Raw genomic sequence first — 21,291 nt, 5'->3', positions numbered from 1 at the left:
ATTATTTTTTGATTGCATTTTCATTGTTCCCTTTGTGTAGCTTCAACGGGTTTCTAAACTCACCTGTTTTTTATTAATAACTATTTAAATATAATGTTGCTTTACCTGGGTTTTGTCACCCTGTCTATTGGACATTAGCGTTACTGGTTAATGAATAACCTCTTTTGCAGCTTAGCTGCTGTCATTTGATTTCCGGCTGCTGGAACGCAAATCCTCCTCTAGTGCCGTCCGTGACATGCACGCATCACTTCCGGGACTTCCGGTTGTTGAGACGCTGCGTGCACGTAACAATATGGAGATGCTGTTACAGGTGAGTACTGTTTCTAATCGAAGCTTCGCATTGGGCAGGCTTTTTGCCCTTTATATACTGGTGTTCTGGGTTCACATCCACAGTTGGTTTTGTGCCCCGTGACAAAGGTGCCGCTGAGCACCGAAACGGCCGTCGGGCTGTTCCCACATTATGATTATGGCTCCATCGGTTCCTATGCAGTCTGTAATTTATCATATTTTATACACAATGCACTTTAAAATGTGACTGAAGGTACTTTATACTTTGGAAGCCGCTAATTGAACATGCATAATACAAATCATTTTTGCATTCAAAATGAAGGTGTGCTGGTTTTCCTTTTTTGGAGATGCTGCTATACAATATTTATGACTAAGCACCCTATATTTCCAAGTGGCTGTGAATGTGCGATACTTGTTTATATATATATATATATATATATATATATCTGATTCTCCTACTTACACAAATAATTTGATGGTGCAGCAGCTACAGGTAACGCTATATATCGTATTGATTTCATGCTGTTATAGATCCATAACTTTATAAATAATTATAATTGACTGTTGCCAACTCATTATTATTTCACCTATGTCTCTAACCCATTCACTATAATACTTATTTTAGGAAGAACCATAGAGGTATTGATTCTCTAGTCCATCTCTGTGACAAGGTCTGCATTCAGATTAATGTATGTTGATCTATTTATGTATTTATGAGTCCCTTTTGAGTATTATCAACAGTCTATTCTATCATGCTCTGTTTTTTGTTTATTGTTGGCTTTTGATATCTATGTAATCTATTTCCCAGAGCAGAATTATTTGGTACGTCTTCATCCTTGTACTTCTTTCCTTTAGCATTAGGTAACATATATTTCTTACATATTGTGAGAAGGGTGGAGTGCAAGATTCATTTATTTTAGCACACTACAGAATAATTTCATTAGTTTGAGACATTTTCTATAAACATTGATAGAATGGCTGCCTGACGGAAGTCTGGTCACTGACTGCACATGCAATCTTGCACTTCTGCACTTGAATGCAAAGACTTCATGTATTATATTATCCAAAATACAGTAATAAGTACTATTTATATGTCTAATTTCAGTCTTCCAGAAAAAAATCTGATCATGAATTATTGCCGCAATCCAGATGGAGAACCGCGTCCATGGTGCTTTACTACTGATCCAAAAAAGCGATGGGAACACTGTGATATTCCACGCTGTAGTGAGTTCTCAACCTCGTTATGTTTTTTACTTTATTACTGTTATTACTATTTTATTTATGGCATTTCTATTACTAGCAATGATATTAACACTATAACACCGTATTTGATTTATACATTATTATTATATGGTTTCAATTGCATTTTTCCTTTTTTTTTAGTTGTGTGTTTACTATTGGGAGACATTTTATTTCAAAATACTTTCAGAAATGGAATGTGCTTAGCTCTATGTCAGTGTACAAACTACATTAGTGATTGTGTAAATCTATACAGCATTAGAAATAGCACATATTGATTGATAATAGTAAACCGACATGAAAGATGTGAGGGTTTAATTTTAAAACAGGACAGCATTTACAAATAGGACATAAGCTAGCAGTATGCCTTAGGCAAATGTTAGGTTTAGGGCTAAGGTTTAATGCAGATTCAGCCAAAAGACTTGGGCTAATGTTTCATCCATACATGCTTTAGGCTCAATACTATATTGAGTTTATTTTATTCTTGAACTTTTAAATACTTTTGGAAATTAAATGGACACTTTGGTCAAACACCGAGAGAACATACAAGCTTCACACAAATATGGCCTTGGTGGGACTCAAAGACCACAATGCTATGTGGCAGCAAGCTAACCATTGCACCACCCTAGGATACTCTACTAAAGAAGTGGATATAAGGCTAGTGCTCCTTTTAACCTTTATGAAAATGGCCTATTATACTCACACTGGACCTGATTGTAAGTCACATGCAGTTCCATATGTGGCCACATTCGGAATATGGATAATTTGCTAACTTAATGCTAATGTGAATATACATGCTGCCAACCATTCTGTGTCTGTTAGTGAAGCTGTCATTGCTAGTATCAGCACTTACACCTACCCTGTGCTGGGTGAAAGAGATTCAACTGACTTACGCATCCCCTCAACATATGCACCACTCACAATTGGATGAAACTCTGACTACACAGCCACAACACTCCAATGAGATGGTTCTCTTCAATACTTATGCCCATGTATCCACCAGTTGCCACCCTGAACCATCCATTTCACAAATGTAGAGAAACAGACGAGATCTGTCTGAGAATTGCCCAGAGACATGCAAAAATGTGCAGTTTGCTAACATTGGCTAGATGCAGCTGCATGCAGACCTGCGTGTAATTAAGAATCCATCCCATTGACTTTATACGGCATTGCTTATTTTCTAATTTAACATTAACTTAATGTTTATGGGTCCCAGTTAAATGCATGGTAATGCATTAAAAACTTGATTTAAATGTTTTTTATAGTTTATTATTTAAATGTTTTTTTTCATCAATCATTGTAATCAAATAAATTATTACATTAATAGGGATGTGGGGATTAAGAAACAGAGGGGGGAACAAGGGGGTACCCCCGGGGAGCAGCAAAAATATAAATACATTTATAGCACAGTTATATAAACTGGAGAAAGCATTGCAAATATAATCAAATGAATGTAAGGTAAGGAGTCTCAGTAAGGTTAAACTTGGAAGATGCATTGTGTACCAGGGCATTAAAAAGCATGCACTGTCTGTAGCAGCCAAATAATATGAGAGGCCTGAAGTCTCCATTTCAAAGGTAAATTTAATTTTTAACACAATCTTATTAAGGGGCGGGGTAGATGGGCTTTTTCTGAAATTAATCAATGGATGCTTTTGAAGCAATCAAGATTTGACCCAAGACTTATCTATAATGTTTAGGGAAATTATGTGGTGTGGTGAGAGGGGTGGTCTCTCACCTGAATTGCCCACATTCTGGTGGGATCCGCTCCTTCCAAGGGAGAGAAATACAAGACGGGCACATTCTGCATGTGCAATAGAAGTTTGGAACTCCGGGTTTTCTGGCTGCACAGCTCAAACTGGAAATATAGAATTCCAGGTTTTCCAGGTCGCCCAGAGCCAGCAGGAATTCAGCAGCACAGGCAGTGTTTAAAACTCTCACACACCTGTTGCTCTTTGCCCTGATGCTGTCTAGCAGCCAGGTAGTAGGACTAAGTGTCTGTAGTGCCAGGGTCCAAGGGCTATGATGGGAGAGAATGGACAATTGTGGCTGCAAGCCACTGCTGACTGCTAAGCACAAGGAGTGCTGGAACCTTTTATGTTTGTTTGCTTATTTTCTGTTATGTGCCTGTGTGTGTCCAGGCCTATGCTCATATATGCTAAAGTGCGGTGTCTGCTGCCATTAAAAGACACTGCTTTACCGAATACCTGCCTGTCTGAATACTCATTTCTACACCCCATGTTACAGTGGGTAAACATAGAGGGCTACCCTTGGGAAAACTTTATAAGAGTTGAAGACTGAAGACTATCAAGACTTTTTACCTTTTACCTACCTCCACAGTAGAGCAATACAAGAGCAATCCCAAAAAATATTGAATGTATCCCCAACCTGAGAGCAATTCCTCCAGCAGTAATTATTGTGGGGGCCATATTTTAAGGAGTCTACCAGGAGTAAGATACTTTGGGATAACCATTGTGAAGTGATATAGATGGTTTTCCATTTTAGGGTGAAATGATGATATAATTCCAATTGTAATAGGGTTTTGGTGTACTCACAGACCCACAGTCCAGCAGAAACTGGTGCTGAAAAGTATTACCACCCCTGCAACATCCCTGAATTAATCTGTTGGAGATTGTCGCAATGCTGTATTTGATAGTATTTGTATATATCTTGAAGGGGTTAGTTAAGTAGTTCTGAGTTAGTAAAACAGGAGCTAGGATTGACCTAAAAGCAAATTCACTAAGGCAGAGCTAGCCAGAGAGCAGGTAGGCAGACAAAAAAAATCACTATTTGATCTACTCCATCCAAAACCTTTAAAGAGGGTAATACAGAAGAGGGGGTTTGGGGAGAGTGGGGACATAGAGTCATGGAATTCCACAATAAATCTTGCAATGGATAAAAATGTTGTTTTAACATATCATGTATTATTATTGTTTATTCACTCCAAAACACCTTGGGGGAAAGCGTGGTGTGAAACAACATATCAAAAGACAAGGATAGTAGGAGCAAACACTTTAAACAGCCTGTCTTCTTTTATGGGATGTGATGGAAAAACACTTATATTCTCCTACAGGGGAACTGCTTATATGAATAAGAAGGTGATAGGTATGATGCCTAAGAGGAAGACAGACATTTTGCTTTGGCAGGAAAATGGGGAGCATGAGAGCAGGTTAACCCCTCACGCCATTCTGCTAAAATACCAGTGCTGCAAGATCAGCACCTGAAATTAAGTAGCAGGCATGGGCATAGTGCCTGAAGTTACAGTTGGCATTACTGCTAGCATTAGCCCATGTAGGTGAACAGAAGAATGCTATATTCTTGAATAAAGAATTTCTTCTAATGCAGTACTACACTATTTTTATTGGTTTGCCAAAAAAGATACTTGTTAATCGGGTTGGGTATGATATCCCAACTGCTGAATGGCCGCCGGGTGAAATATCAACAGCGGAATCCCTATGAGGACAGACCCCGAATGGAGAAGGTAAATAGTCTAACCCTACCCCTGTCTGACCACTAACCCTCCCTTGGTGGTGCCTAACCCTAACACTCCTGGGGGGGTGCCTAACCCTAATTCTCCTGGGGGGTGCCTACACCTAACCCCTCCTCCTCACACCTGAGACCTAACCCTCCCGAGGGGGTTATTAAATTAGGGGTAGGGGGCTGGGAAGCACTTCTGCACTAGGTTTAGGTTTAAGAAAAATATATATACTTGTGTAATGGCCCCAATTAGACAATTTGTGGTACATATGAAATCATTCTATGGGGGTGCTGCCAAGGACAATAAGTAGGAGTTTACAAAAAGGAGAAGAAAAGGGTATTGTCTCTTTGTTGGCGCACATAGAGGATAATTATATATCCCCCTCCCAAGGGGGTGCCTAACACTAACCTCCACCCCGCAGCCTAACCCTAATACTCCCCGGGGGGTTGCCTAACCTTAAGTCACCCCGGGGGTGCCTAAACCTTACCCCCCCTCTGGCCCCCACAGCTGCTACATACCTCTCCTCGGTGTCCTTATGATCGGGGTGCCGGCTGCCAGGATTCTAGCAACTGCATCCGCAGTGCTGTCGGGATTCCGCCGTCGGTCTTTTCTTGGTGATCAGGATTCTGGCACCCGTCATCCCGATCGTCAGGATATTAACCACATCCCTTATTAATCATGTGAGTGTCTATGTAGCTCAGAAGCAGATATCAAAACAGCAATTCAAAGAGGAAGAAGCTAAGCTATAGTGCCACCCGTCCAGTTGATAACTGACAAAAGAAAATTAATCTTTATTCTTTCAAATACGTATTATATTTTGCAGTATATAACGACCAACACACTTGTGGCATTCTTTCCACAATGGAAATCAGATATTGTTTAGGAAGTTCTTGCCAACATTGTTGCAGATGTTTCCTCAAATGAGTTGCATTTGAAGGTTGCTTTGCTTTCATTTTTCCCTTCTTCCCAAACCAGCTTTATGGGAATTAAGTCTCTAGCTTGTCCTGGCCATTCCATGATTTGAACTCCACTGTCTTGTTCTTTCATTAAAGGTAGTACTGATATTGCCTGTAGGTATGTTATGGGTCATTATCTTGTTGTAGGATGAACCCTTGACCAACCAGGTGTAAACGAGATGGAATTGCATGGCACTGCAAAATGCTGTGGTAACGCGTTTGGTTCATGGTGCCAGGCACTCTGTGCAAGTCACTGAATCAGGATCCAGGAAAAGAGCCCCAGACCATCATGCTTCCTCCTCCATGTTTGACAGTTGCTGTCACAGGGGTTTATTTACTGGGTGGTGGCTTGTAACAGTCATTGCTTACTGGCGGGTTTTAAACCCAAAATGTAAAATGGTGTTGCTTTTGACAGCAAAACACTTAGCCATTGTGCCGTAAATAAACCCTACACCCAGAGCAACCATCCTTTTGTCTACTTGGTAGCATACAGAACCAAAGATTTAGAATTTTTTTAATTTGTTCATAAGACCTTATTACATTCTTAAGTAGTGGTGCTTCTTTGCCCAGGCAAGCCACTTTTTCATTGCTGCGGAATATCTGTAAATTCCTAACTCATTACTTGTCCCATAAAAAAAAAAAACTCAGAAATTTACATTTCTCCTTCATCCATCCACAGTCTGGTAAAAAGGTGTAGTCAGCCTGAGATGGCCCTTATGGCTTCTCAGGTCAACAACAAGACCGCCAAGTTTTGATGCTGAGTCAGGGATTTATTAGACTTCCTAATAGATGCTATGAGGGTCCCTTGGAATTTTCATCTGGCTTACATTTAGCCCAATGATTCCTCGAGTCATCAGGAAGATAAAAAAAAAAAGGAAGGATTTATGGTAATAATAGTACCAGACTGGCCAAGGAAATACTCCGAGACATGGCAGTGGTCTCCACAGTCTACCGCTTCGACAGGACCTTGTCTCAAGGACCGATTATTTGTCAAGACATCTATCGTATAAATTTGATGGCATGGCTATTGAAGTCAAGATCTTAAAAAAAAAAAAGGATTTCTCTGATTCAGTAGTTCAGACTATGCTCAAAGCCAAGAAGAAGGTGTCTTCTTTTTCCTTTTTATTTACAGAGAGTCCTTTCTTTTCTTCAGGCAGGCCTTGGGTTGGGTCTCAGGTCAGGTTCCCTTAAGGTGCAAGTGTCGGCTATGTGTATTTTGTTTCAGATAAAATTGGCTCTGATTTCAGAAGTAAAGACCTTTAAAAGGGCTAATTGACCTATCCCTGCTAGGATCTCTGCTCATTCCATTCACTCTGTTAGAACTTTGTAGGCGATGCGGCATGGAGATTCCACAGAGCAGTTATGTAAAGCAGCTACATGGTCCTCGGAAGCTTGAGGGATTTTGATGTAAAGTATTGGATTGGGTTCAGCTAAGGCTGGACATACCCTCCCCAATTGGCAGCTTTGTATATCTACATGGTCTAGAGTATCCTACCGATAGATCAAGGATAAAATAAGATATTTGGTACTTACTGTTAAATCTCTTTCTCTGAGACCATCTGGAAGACGCTATGTTTCCTTTCTTGTGATCCTGTCCTTATTTCTTCAGCCTATCCTTGGGGATTTTTTTTTTACTTCAAGCATTTTATCTTCTACCTCTGTGCTATTTCAGATTATTCACTGGATCTGAATTGTTTTAATTTCAATAAACATGTATGTAATTTCTTTCTCATTTTTATTTTGGTTATTCTCTTTCTGGTATTTCGATTTGTTTCTCCTAGTTTTCAGGTATTCTTCTTTTCTATTCCTCTATTTGCTCTTTTTTTCTAATTCTGCCTTTAATTTTTTTTCTTATAGACCGTACTGAAATTGATAAAAAATAAATAAAAGTTAAAGAAATAGTAGGAATGGAAAATTAGGGCAGAAAAAAAACAAGGAAAGAGAGTGTAAAGCTGGCTCATCTTAAATGGCAGTTGCTTAAGTGTAGAACAGAGAAATGCTTCTTTTTCCCTCCTGTAATCAGAGCCTCCACCCAAGCCTGTACATTGAATTATGTCCCCCAGGGATTGGCTTGGGGAAACCCCTGGGTGCCTAGGTATCTCCTCTTTACTGGGACACCATTATTCTCCCTAAAAGATGTTTAATCACCCTTTTTTATAGCATAATAACAAAAAGGAATAATCATAATAACAATTAAGGAAACAAAAAGTGATAAATAATTTATTTTTCAGGAACTTGTACAATTCACAGGGTCCCTTCACCAAACATGCTCATGTTATATTGGTCATTACAGATAAGATATTCAGAATCACTTTACATGCCATACTCTAATTCCTCTAGCTATAGACTCCTCTAATAGAGCACTTTCATCAGATATCTGTAGATAATCTTAGTTTTACTTAATTTGCTTCCCCAACCCACTTTCTGTGGGAGGAATTATTCCCCATCGTGACATGTACTTGTATTGCAATTATAACTAGATGTAATTTCCATTACCAAAATACTTCCTAAGTGATGTCCTAGTACTTTAATATAAACATATACCCTATACCACTAAATATTCTCAAACCAATAACATTCTATACCCTTTCTCTCTCAAATATCACTTTAATGGACTTAACACTGGTACCAGTAAATAATGCACTATATGCAAATTATTCTGAGTTAGCCTATCATCGATAAGTCACCCATAAGTTTTATTATTTTCACACCACTTAAGCTTAAACTAAATAATAAAGACAATGACAACTGTATAGATTGGAAAAAAAATAATTGAATTGAATTAGAATTCAATTAAGCTTGGTGGCGAAAAAGCTGTGCTACCTCAGCTACAGCCCATATAAAGATTTATTTACTAAAATGGAGGCGGAGTTTCCACCCCGTGCGCAAACCATCTTGGTTAGTACCATCTCCCCTTAACTTGTACAGTGCTGATCCCTCCCTAGGATGGAGACCTGGTTCTCTCCTAAAGTAGTAACCGACTCGCCTCTCTCAAAGGGGAAATACTAGACAAGCTCTGCTGCCCTAAATTGAGCCGCCGAGGAGCACTGCTTTCCGCCTGCTGCGCCTGACCTGATGGAAGTAAAGCAAAATGGCACATTCCAACGATAAATTTGGTTCAAACCAATTGCCAATATGTCAGGTGGATGGGAGGGATCACAAACTGGAAAGAGGAAGCTGACTCCTCCTTCAGCCTTAATATATTCTAACAGACAGAGCAGGCCTACACTGAACAGCTCATAGGCTATACAATTATGATTGACAACAAAACCAACCACTTATAAATTATCAACAAAAAAACAGCTGTAACTAGTACTGTTACAATAAAAAACAGGGTGCTTATATCCTCTCAAACTTATGCAAGCTTTCGAGTATTTTTAACCTGGTTTGGCCAGAACAGCTCCCGAAGATCAGTCATTCTCGTCATGTAACTGTCCCAGCTGGCAGCAGCCTCTGCCTTTTATATCCTCTCCTCTCAAGCCCCTCTGCTCTCACATTCTCAGTTTGTGCCAGTTATCAGGCACAAGATTCACCATAAACACAGCTATATTACCTAAATATAAAGTCCATTACATACATACACTCTAAAGCCGCATACACACTTAACGATATCGCTCATGGAGCATATGGTTAAGTGTTTCCCCTGCACTGCTAGGCTCAATGTCGTTAACGACATTGAGCAAACACACTGCTCAGTGACGGCACCGTCCCTCTTCCCCGTACTTGCAGAACCTGACAATATCATCAGGTTGCCCTGCCAGTACTGGCGATGAAAGACATTGTTAGCGATCCACGGGAGCATGCATCATTAACAATGTCTTGCATACACACTGGACGATATTGAACGAGATGAACGATAACTATATCGTCTGGTTTGTATGTGGCTTTAGTTTAGATTATCCATGTGCTGGTAATTTCTGTGCTCTGAACATCTTGACACCTTCACAATCCGGTAGGTATGATTTTTTGTGCAAACAGTAAAATGAAGCACCTGACACAGCTCTTATATGATGTTGTTTACCCATAACTGTACAGCACTTCATAGTGTTTACACAGAGCGAGCTTAGGAAAGAGTGTTGTTTGGGATACCAGGTGACACCATTTAGCACAGAGTTGTATTATTTTAATTTATAAAACCATAAAATATTTTAAAAACTATAAGACCCAGCTGATGCAGAACAACTCACAAAACTGTGAATTTTTTATTAATGGATTTGCTAAATTCAGATTTTTATTTAATTTGTTTTTTTGAGAATATTTTGTAATAATTTGTATTGTAAAAATAAGAATCAATTAAATAAATGTCTTATTGTTTGCTTTCATATTAAAGCTTCCAGTCCCCCACCACCATTACCGGGGAGGGAGTGCTTGTCTGGCAATGGTAAATCCTATCGAGGAAATATTGCTGTCACAGCATCAGGAAAGACCTGTCAGGCCTGGAGCTCTCAGGAACCCCATGCACACGGAAGAACCCCACAAAATTACCCCTGCAAGTAAGAAATGATATTCATCACAAATATACAAATAATAAACAATATAACTGTTTTATTAGACTGTGGAGGGGCATTTTTTTGTTTGTTTTTAAAACAATGTGGCTGCACACACACTGGTTTTTTGCTTCATTTGGCAACAATGTGTAGACTGCATATATGTACAACAGCTGAAGAATAGGGGTGTGCACCGGCCACTTTTCGTGTTTTGTGTTTTGGTTTTGGATCTGGATCTTTCTTCGTGTTTTGGATCTGGATTGGTTTTGCCAAAACCATACTTCCGTGTTTTGGGTTCTGGGTTTTGTATCTGTATTTTTTTTTTAAAAAGCATAAAAACAGCTAAAATCACAGAATTTGTGGGTTTTTCTGCTCCTATGTTATTATTAACCTCAATAACCTTAATTTCCACTCATTTCCAGTGTATTCTGAACACCTCACAATAGTGTTTTTATGTCCAAAAGGTTGCACCGAGGTAGCTGGATGAGTCTTCTAAGCGACACGAGTGGGCAGCACAAACACGTGGCCCATCTAGGAGTGACACTGCAGTGGCAGACAGGATGGCAGTTTGAAAAACTAGGCCCCAAACAGTACATAATGCAAAGAAAAAAAAGAGGTGCAAGATAGAATTGTCCTTGGGCCCACCCACCCTTATGTTGTATAAACAGGACATGCACACTTTAACAAACCAATCATTTCAGCGCCAGGGCCTGCCACACGACTGTGGCTGAAATGATTGGTTCATTTGGGCCCCCACAAAACAAGCTTGCAATTAATCTGTCCCTGCACAAACTGGCTCTACGGAGGCAAAATGTCATCCTTATCCTCCTCATCCACCGATTCCTCACCCTCTTCAGTGTTGTGTACATCCTCATCCTCACAGAGTATTAATTCGTCCCCGCTGGAATCCACCACCACAGGTCCCTCTGTACGTTCTGCAGGCTGGTCTCCCTGGAAGAGTTGATAATTCATTTTTATGAACATCATCTTCTCCACATTTTGTGGAAGCAACCTCCTACGCCTTTCGCTGACAAGGTTCCCGGCTGCACTAAACACTCTTTCGGAGTACACACTGGAGGGGGGGGGGTAACTCAGGTAAAATAGAGCCAGATTGTACAGGGGCCTCCAAATTGCCTCTTTTTCCTGCCAGTACAGGTACGGACTGTCTGACATGCCTACTTGGATGCTGTCACCAATGTAATCCTCCACCATTCTGTCAATGGTGACAGTATCATATGCAGTGACAGTAGACATGTCAGAAATTGTTGGCACGTCCTTCAGTCTGGACCAGATGTCCAAACCGGCCCTTGACTTATGACACAGGCGCACGCTTGGCGCTGCTGCTGTGTCGATGCACGTGCGGCTACTGCGCATACATTTCGCACACAAACACAGAAAAAAAAGAATTGTTTATTTTTTGTGGAGTGCACTTTGGGGGTTACACCACCCTTTAACAGACTTATGGGACACAGGCGCACGCTTGGCGCTGCTCCTTTGTTGATGCACGTGCAGCCACGGTGCACACAATTCACAATCACAGAAAATATTTTTTTATTTTGTTTGGAGTACACTTTGGGGGTTACACCACCCTTTAACAGACAAGCCAGCCGGCCCTTTACTTATGACACAGGCGCACGCTTGGTGCTACTTTGTTGATGCATGTGCGGCCACAGTGCACACAATTCACAAACACAGAAAATAATTTTTTATTTTGTTTGGAGTGCACTTTGGGGCTTACAGCACCCTTTAACGGTCAAGGCAGCCGGCCCTTTACTTATGACACAGGCGCACGCTTGGCGTTACTTTGTTGATGCACGTGTGGCTACTGCAGCACAACACAGCCCAGCCAGCCCTAGCTCCCACCCTCCCTCTTCACTGTCCACAGCTGGAGTGAGAAATGGCGCAGACGCGGGGACCTTTTATAGAATCCAAATCCCGCGAGATCCGGAAGGCGGGATGATGACGTTTTGCCTCGATTTCAGTTCCGAGTCAGGCAGGAAAAGTCGAGCCTGACTCGGATACGACTCGGATCGGGGGGCCTCGGGGGGGTTTGGATTTCAGAAATCCGAACCCGCTCATCCCTACTAAAGAATAATCTAAAACAAAAGTTGTGTTATATAGATGACCCACTAATAAGAAATCCAACTATATAAGCTTATCAGAATGGATATTGTAGAACCACCTGTAAAGAATATATGTGTACCAGAGAATTTATAATATCTAAACCCTTCCAAGTACAAGCAGGTAAATGCTAATAATCCATTGTATTAATGGACAGTGCACCCAACCACCGCACACACTGCACCCACATTATTTTAGACTTACCTGTCTGTGGTCCCAAGTCAGGTCTCTGCGCTGCTCAGAACACCGGAAAATGACCACCGCACCCATTTTTCCGGTTTTCTGCGCATGCGCAGTAGACTCCGGGCACTAGAGAAAAATGGCTGCAGCGGCCATTTTCCGGTGTTCTGAGCATGTGTAGTAGACTCCGGGCACACTCTAGTGCCCAGAGTCTACTAAGGCTCCGGGTGCTGGCTAGCCGCGTCAGTCGGCTGCCGGCCACCAGGGAGAGAGGAGGTGGCCCCGCACGAGGAGTGCACATGGGCCCCCTCCTCTCTTAAGACGCCCCTGGTCAGTAAGTAATGAATACACCTCCTATGCACCAACTAGGAGTTCTGGAAACAAGCACTGTTAAGGGTGCACTGCTATAGACCATCTATGGAGTTAATTTTTAATACTGTATAACTTACTGTACACTATCCAGTGCATAAGGAGAGTAATGTGTACATATGTGTCTGGGGCTGGTGCTAGGTTCTTCTGACGCTCCCACAGACTCCAGATCTTGTGCCAATGCTCTAGAATTGTGGCCACATCTGAACTAAAAACATTAAACTCAGACAGGATGGCTCTGCTGCTGCATCTAATGACTTACTGACAGTGCTAGAAATTATTACATACTACACTTTGTTTCATGCGTATTATAGCTGGTTAGGTGCTAATTATGCCCTCTTCATGGACTGTCCAAACTTACTCTAAAATTAAGCATTTGGAACCCCCTCTCTAGAAATCCTGTGTTTGCTCCTGCCATCATAAAACAATATTATACAATATGGACTGGAAAGAATTGTATTCAGAATGCAGGCACTTGCGGGGTTAAATACAATAAATAAATATGAATGATTATTAATATGTTTTAAAAATGTTTTTTTTTTTTTTTTTAAATGAGACTTAAAAGTGATACACATTATTCACAATTAGAGATGTGCAGATCGGTTTTCCTGAAAACTAAACACACCCGAACTTTGGGGCTTTGTGTCAAATTGAGTCCTGGCTTGTATAACTTTTAGGGGTCCAAGTAGAAATGAGACCCAGCTCAGGTCTGCTGTAAGTTCGGAACTCTGATTTAGAAAACAAATTTTGGGTTTTGGGTCATATGTAAATGGGTCCAAATTACATGATTTTAGCTGCTTCTATCAATTTTAAAGCAGTCCAAAACCGAATCTGAATCAAAGCACTTCAGAGTGGCTTTGCCAAAACTATTACATGGGGTCCCCACATATCTCTATCACAATACACACAGAGGGGCGCCTATAGAGCAAGGTCAGGGGCTGGCTGCCAACTTTTAGCCTGGGGGGCAAACACAAGCAAGTGGCCCTGGCTTTTCTACCAGCACATTGTGGAGCTTGGCCCCGATAGGGTGACGCCATCTCCAGATGGCGTTACCCTATAGTAGTATATAGGCTATTATTCTTCTGGAGAGGGGTGCTCCGGTTCCCTCTCTGTTGGCCCTTGAGAGCTGCGCATGCACAGTGTGTGCCGAGGACCAAAACCAGAAAGCAGTGTGACAGCGTTACGCTATCACTCTGCTTCCAGCTCTACCGCTTGACAGGCTCTTATTGGAGCCCGTCTCCTGGCAAGAAGATTTTAGTAAATTTGCATGAACATATTAATTAACACATTGCGAATTTGGGTGTAAAATATTTATCACATCTACATTAAAAATGCGTATTGTGATAAATAAGTCACTTAGTAACAGATCTGCCATCCTTAGGTTCAGTTTTGTGGCGCTGAACGCAAAGAGTAGAAGTGTATGGGGGAGGAGGTGTAGGGGTAAAGAAGCTGGATTTGTAGCGGGGAGGAGGGTAAAAGTATAGTGGGGAGGAGGGAGCATGTGTGGGGTGGACGAAGGGGATTTGTAGGTGGGAGGTGGAAAATGTGTGATGGAGGAGGGCGGATATGTAGTGGGGGAATAGATGTGGCAGGGAAGATTCAGGATTGATGGGAAAGGGGAGGTACGAAGGGGATAATAGATAATAGAGAAGCAAGGAAAAGGAGAGATATTTACAGAAGGATGGAGAGGAGAGTGGGTGGAGGAGGAAGACAAAGGGGCAGATGGGACAAGACTAGTGGATAGATCCTCCTCCGTAGGTGTACCCCGATGTAATCAGTTACTGTCCAACGTCATTCCCTACTATCCACGTGGACATAGAGGGGGAATATAATCCTGTGGTGAGCGAAGTGAGCCCGCAAGGGGACAAGTTTATAAACACATCTATATATATATATATATATATATATATATACATATATACACTGCATAAATATACACACACACGTAAATATATATATATATATATATATACTTAATCAAACTGCACACTGTTCCAAAATCACATTGTCAAGGGGTGCTCCATTAAAGGCTTATAGCCCAAAAACATAGAAATTCCAGTAAAAGGGCACTCACCGCAATTCTTGTAAAAAAAAAAAAAAAAGATTTTTTCTTTTTATTCAACTCACAACCATAATGTGTCAACATTTCGGTCCAGCTGGACCTTTGTCACCATTCCTTGGTGGGAGCTGTGCTGTCTTTATCTGATGGGTATTGACAAAGGTCCAGGTGGACCGAAACATCGACACATTATGGTTGTGAGTTGAATAAAAAGAAAAAATCTTTTTTACAAGACTTGCGGTGAGTGCCCTTTACTGAAATTTCTATGTTTTTGGGATGTATGCCTTTAATGGAGCACCCCTTGACAATGTGAGTTTGGAGCAGTGTGCAGTTCGATATATTTCTATATATATAAACTGTATATAAACGTGTAAAGGCAGTGTGGGTGAATAAATAGGCCCCTAGGTGCAGTGAGCAGGGTGTTAGGTGTGAGGCAGTCAGGTGGGAGGTGTAAGGCACTGAAGTGGGAGGTGAGTACACGGTGTCACCAGCAGTGTTGGGCAGCAATCACTCCTCCTCACTCTCCCATAGAGAGACACAGTTACCGGCACTGAGGTTACTCCTCCGGATGGGGGGATATAGCAGCCACCAGTCTGACTACCGCTAGTGCCACCAGGCCGCCGCTGCAGCTGTCCCTGGCGGCTCCTTCTGGCACTCGGAAGTGCCCGCTATTTGGAGCAGACGACAGCTTCCAGTTTGCATTCCGTTGCAGGTTTCCATGTTTGACCTCTGTTTGCAACTACAATTATTGCATTGTAGGTCTCCTAATTACCTGATTGATTTGTTTTTACAGTATTGTGGGTATTGCAGACCTTTTCACAGCTTTCAAAAATAAACACAAATGTTTCAAAGCTGCATTTGGCAATAAAGCCAATTGCCAGCAAAGGAATAGACTTTATTTGTAAATGAGAACTGTATATGTACAGGTAATGACGATTTCATTAGAAGAACCAGCTTTAAGTTGTTTTTTTCTGCTAAAACCATCCCACTAGGCTAGCACATAGGAGCTGACATTCCCAATAGGGTTTGGTCTGTTTTTCTTAATGTAGGGCAAAATTGAGAATGGGCCTTTGAAGCATAAGTAGACATGTATTTTTGTTGAATCTACATGTTAATTTTAACAAGTGAGCCTTTTACTTTAAAATGTGTTATCTATTCTGATTAGAATACAGATAGAATACAGATTTGCTTTAGATTCTAGCATGGGATTGTTAGGCTCTTGGTTAAGTATTCCGAGATACATGGATACTGTATGTCATCAGCTACCAACCAAAATGCAAGACGATCTCTGATCTGACGTGTATACCATAGGGACATTGGGTTAAGGCAGTGGTTCCAAAACTGTGCACTGCAGCACCCTGGGGTGCCTCGGGACACTTGCAGGGCTGCCTCAGGTTGGTGGTCCAGCACCAAATCAAATTAATTATGGTCAATATGTAAATATGTGGACAAATGGAAGCGCAAACCTGTCCACCAGCACATAACTAAGCCTAAGGATGACAGATAAACACAATGTACTTCACTTTACTACTTCAGTACATTTTCTTCTGAATTTCTCAATAACAAACATTCGGCATAGGGGTGCCGTGAAAATAATGCTGATACACTGTGGTGCCATGAATCAAAAAAGTTTGGGAACCACTGGTATGGTGTTTTCTTAAACCTAAACTATTCTCTTTCAGAAATCTTGAGAACAATTATTGCAGAAACCCAGATGGAGAAAGCATGCCTTGGTGTTATACAACAGACATAGCCACACGATGGGAATACTGTGAAATACCCAGCTGCGATGCACAATCTCCTGGTAAATGCATTTATATGCCATTATTTTGTATGATCTGTTTTCTCGATCTCTGTGAATACATCAATGTTTGCTAATTTGGAGTAACATTTAAATTGGTATTATAATACAGTAAGTTTTCAGTCAAACATATATCAATTCAATTACACTGAAAAATAATGCAAATCTCCCTTGATTTGGACACGATACATATGCTATAATACACACATTGTAGAAGCAGATTAATCCTAGTCATGCTAATTTAAAAAAAGCACAAATGCAACACTCACTATTATATGATCATAACCTTAACACTAGGGATGTGTGCTGACCCCCGTGTTTTGGATATGGATTGGTTTTGCCAAAACCTCCCTTCCGTGTTTTGTTTTTTGTTTTTGGTTTTCGGTCTGGATTTTTTCTTTAAAAAAAAATCATAAAGACAGCTAAAATTGCATAAAATGGGCCTGTTTTTGTTCCTACAGTATTTTAAACCTCAATAACATTTATTTCCACTCGTTTCCAGACAATTTTGACCACCTCACAGCTCACTATATTGTTTTCATCCAGTTTAGGCCCAAAATTTGCACCAAGCTAGCTTGCAGACTAAGCTAATCAGCAGCAGTGGGTGGCACAAACACGTGGCAGTTCAACTTCCAACATGGCACTTCAGGAAACAAATGTTTTTATTATTCAAGAGAGGCCTGAGGGAGTTGAAGTAAGTATGTAGTTGAAGGCAGGGACAGGAAGGGTTGATTGGTAGTAAATGTAATTTAATTTTATGATTTCAAAGTAAATTTATGAGGGAGAAGGGGAGGGAAGGAGGCGTTTACAAAAAAATATTTTATTCGTTCACACCAGTCCTTGCCTCAGAAGAATCCTTGAGCGCCATGCCTGCTGCTGCTGGGAGTGGATTTTCTTATCCCAGAAGGGGACCAGGAAGACTTCTAATAGTACTTTCCACATGAAAAAGCATTTCCCAACCTGTACAGGGACATAAAAAATATATATAGTTAGTTAGTGGCATCCAAACTGCCACATAACCAGCACATTATTATTAATTTACTAAAGTGAGAGTTTTTACAAGTGCGTTTTAGAAGTGATGATACCCAATAGGAACCAATCACATTCTACTTAACATCATTTACCTAGCACTTTCTAGAAGATAATAGCTAGAATCTGATTATTTGCTATGGGCAAGCAACATCACTTCTAAAACTTACTTCTAAAAACTTTCACTTTAGTAAATTAAATTTACCCCTTAAGGCCTTACGTTGTGTCTTTCTTGAGCATCCTGTGCCTGCTTCTGCGGCTAGGAGTGGATTTTCATCCCAGAAGGGGACCAGGGAGAATGCTTTCCAAAAACAATTGACTGTTAAATAATCCATTGCAAAGCTTCCGAAAAAGCATTTCCCAACCTGTACAGGGACATTAAATAAAAAAAAACATAGTTAGTTAGTGGCCTTCAGTTCAAACTGCTGTTGTACCCACTTTCCACTTAACCGGAGCAGATATTGTGGACAAGCAGAACAGAGCAGCAAATGCAAATGCAACATTCAAGATTTAAGGTTTAAGTCTTATGTTGTTGTGTATAAATACATCTGCGCTCCCTGTTAAATTGGGGATTCATTGTCCACTTTAGTGGATGTGAGCTCCATTTTAGTCCATATCATCACCACACCCCCTACACATCTTCTGACCTGGGCTACAGGAGGACCAGCTGCACTCTGGAAAGCAGTTGCATGGATTTGCCCCTCTGACTCGCTGAAATTTAGGTAGAGGGGCCATGGGTAGGGACTGGGAGTAGGGACACTATAATCAGAGCTTCTTTATTCTTTTTTTTTTTTTAAACCATATCCTCTATTTTCACCTTTTGAAAATGTTTATACAAATCTCAGCTGAGGCATTTGTGATATCATGGCTAAAGCGCACACACACAGAAAAAAAACTCATTGATTGATTGGATTAATCTTTGGGGGCACTTGGGAGGGAGAGCACCTGAATGAGGCAGCAGCCTCTTGATAAATGACACAGGCAGCACTGTCTCCTGCGCAGCTACTTTGCTGATAAATGTGGCTAATGCACACACAGAAAAAAAATCATTTTTTTATTTTTTTTTGCACTGGGGGGGGGGGGGGGGAAGCACCCCTGAACGTGGCAGCACCCCTGCCCAGCTCACACACAGAAAATATAAAAAATCTTTATTTTTTCACACTGGGGATGAAGGGCACCCCTGATGGACAGAGCACCCCCTGGACAACACAGCAACAGCCCTTATGGACTGCAGTGACACAGACTGAAGCCCCCCTCTTCTGTCTGCAGCACAGCTCCTAGTATAGTAGACAGAGTAACACAGGCACAGCAGCCAGCCCTAGTACGGAGTGGACAACAGCTAGCCAGACAGCCCCTATGACAAGTGTGACAACAGGCAGCCAGCCCCTGACAAGTGACAACAGTAGGCAGCCCCTTAAACACAGTCAACAACAGCACAGTACAGCCCCCTCCTTCCTCTTCACTCTCTACAGCCAGAATGAAAATGGCGGCGATCACGGGACCTTTTATACAATTCAAACCCCGTGAGAATCTGACAGCGGGATGATGACGTTTTGCCTCGTTCTGAGATCCGAGTAAGGAGGGAAAACCAGAGACGACTCTGATCTGCCTCGTATCTCCTAAGCTTGGGTGGGTTCGGATCTCTGAAATCCGAACCCACTCATCTCTACTTAATACAAGAGCATGTACTCAGTTTTACACTCATTCTTCCAGTCGTATGAGCGGAAAAATGTCTCTCCGTTTTCTTTAGAATCTTATTTTACAGAGCTGTGCTTATTAAAGCGTTACATCACTGTCTTGAGTAAGACTGTTCATTCTACATATACTGCACCGATTTCTTAGTTTATACTAGAGATGTGCGCCAAGCCCCATTTTTGGATCTGGATAAACTTTCATGTTTTGGTTCTGGTTTTGCAAAACCACCCTCACGTGTTTTGGTTTTGGATCTGTGGTGTTTTTAATTTTAAAAACAGCTGAAATCACATAATTTTGTTTTGTTCGTACAGTATTATTAATCTCATTAACAATAATTTCCAGTCAATTTTGACCACCTCACAACTCTCAATATTGTTTTTATCCAATTTAGGCCAAAAGGTTGCACCAAGCTAGCTGTCTAAGTGACAGCAGTGGGCGGCACAAACAAGTGGCAGTTCAATTTCAAACATGGCACATCTAGGAAACATAGTGCCACTGCAGTGGCAGGATGGCAGTTTAACATAAACTATATGATGCTATAGAATGTTTTCATTAATTAAGATTTAGTTCATAGACCCGAGGGCAGTACATGGAATTGGTGTATGTAGTGGAAGAACAATGTAATTTGATTGATTAATTGATTAATCATTATTTTATTACTACCATAAAAAAACTAATCCGAGAACTGAGAAATGCTATTAAAAAACCAGCACCCAAAATGGATGAAAGTAGTGCATTAATTGATTAATTAATTATAATTGATTTGATTGATTTAGAAAATTCAATTTGAGCCCATAAAAGAATATAATTTTAATAGCCAAGGATTCCTTACAAGGGTTGAAAGAGAACCCAAGTAAATTAATAGTTACACTGTAGAGCAGCAAACTCCAAATCAGCCTATCTTATACTAACAAATATTAGGAGGATGACTTGCTGGCCATACTACCCTCCTCCCAATAATTGGGTAACACACCCCTGTAGTACATTTATGAAGTGCACCAGAGAGTCTTAGCATGATGGATAATAATACAATGTTTATTATCCTAAATCCAGACCACAAGCAGCCAAATAAAGAAAAATTATTCCCGTCTGCTGTAAGTTCGGAATTCGGATTTACAAATCGAATCTTGGGTTTTGGAATGATCTTTTATCTTATCCACCCTTCATTCACCTTTACTCCTGGAGCACCTCTGATTGTCTGGTTGCACTAAAGGGGGCTTGGGGGACAGGGAGGAGGGAGTCTTTTTTGCTTTTCTCACCTCAGGAGGCTCATTACGCCACCCACAGATCACATTTCTTTGTTTGAGAGGCAAAATAGAGAGCTTTGTGCTTCTCTGATTGCTTTCCCCATAATTGTGTGTGGGGAAGTGATATCAACACTAATCAGGGGCACTGCTGGGAAAATTAGAGATTTCTCCATGGTAACCCCTTCTTTAAATGGGATGGAGCAGTGAAAGTCATGTTATCACAGTGGGCGAGTGTTAAAGGGCTTTTCACTGCTACATGACTAACCCCTATACTGTTAATGGTGTACATTGTGCTCCATCCAGTTCCATTTCTGCAGAAAAAACACACTTTGATAAATGTAGCAT

At 41.0% G+C, this 21,291-nt stretch overlaps 1 protein-coding gene across 1 annotated transcript in view; it reads left to right on the top strand.

Moving 5' to 3' along the window:
* PLG (plasminogen) overlaps positions 1 to 21,291 on the top strand; it is a 176,171-nt gene that overhangs the window by 80,539 nt on the left and 74,341 nt on the right. The window contains exons 7-9 of the mRNA XM_088451795.1: positions 1,394 to 1,512; positions 10,289 to 10,451; positions 16,857 to 16,978. Of these exons, the coding sequence (XP_088307921.1) occupies positions 1,394 to 1,512; positions 10,289 to 10,451; positions 16,857 to 16,978 (404 nt within the window). The remainder of the gene's footprint in view (positions 1 to 1,393; positions 1,513 to 10,288; positions 10,452 to 16,856; positions 16,979 to 21,291) is intronic.

The sequence above is a fragment of the Taudactylus pleione genome, unplaced genomic scaffold, assembly GCF_031769625.1.
Source record: "Taudactylus pleione unplaced genomic scaffold, aTauple2 ptg000006l, whole genome shotgun sequence".
NCBI lineage: Eukaryota > Metazoa > Chordata > Amphibia > Anura > Myobatrachidae > Taudactylus > Taudactylus pleione.
Note: the sequence above shows the minus strand (reverse complement) of the source record. Positions and strands in the feature narration are given on the sequence as shown.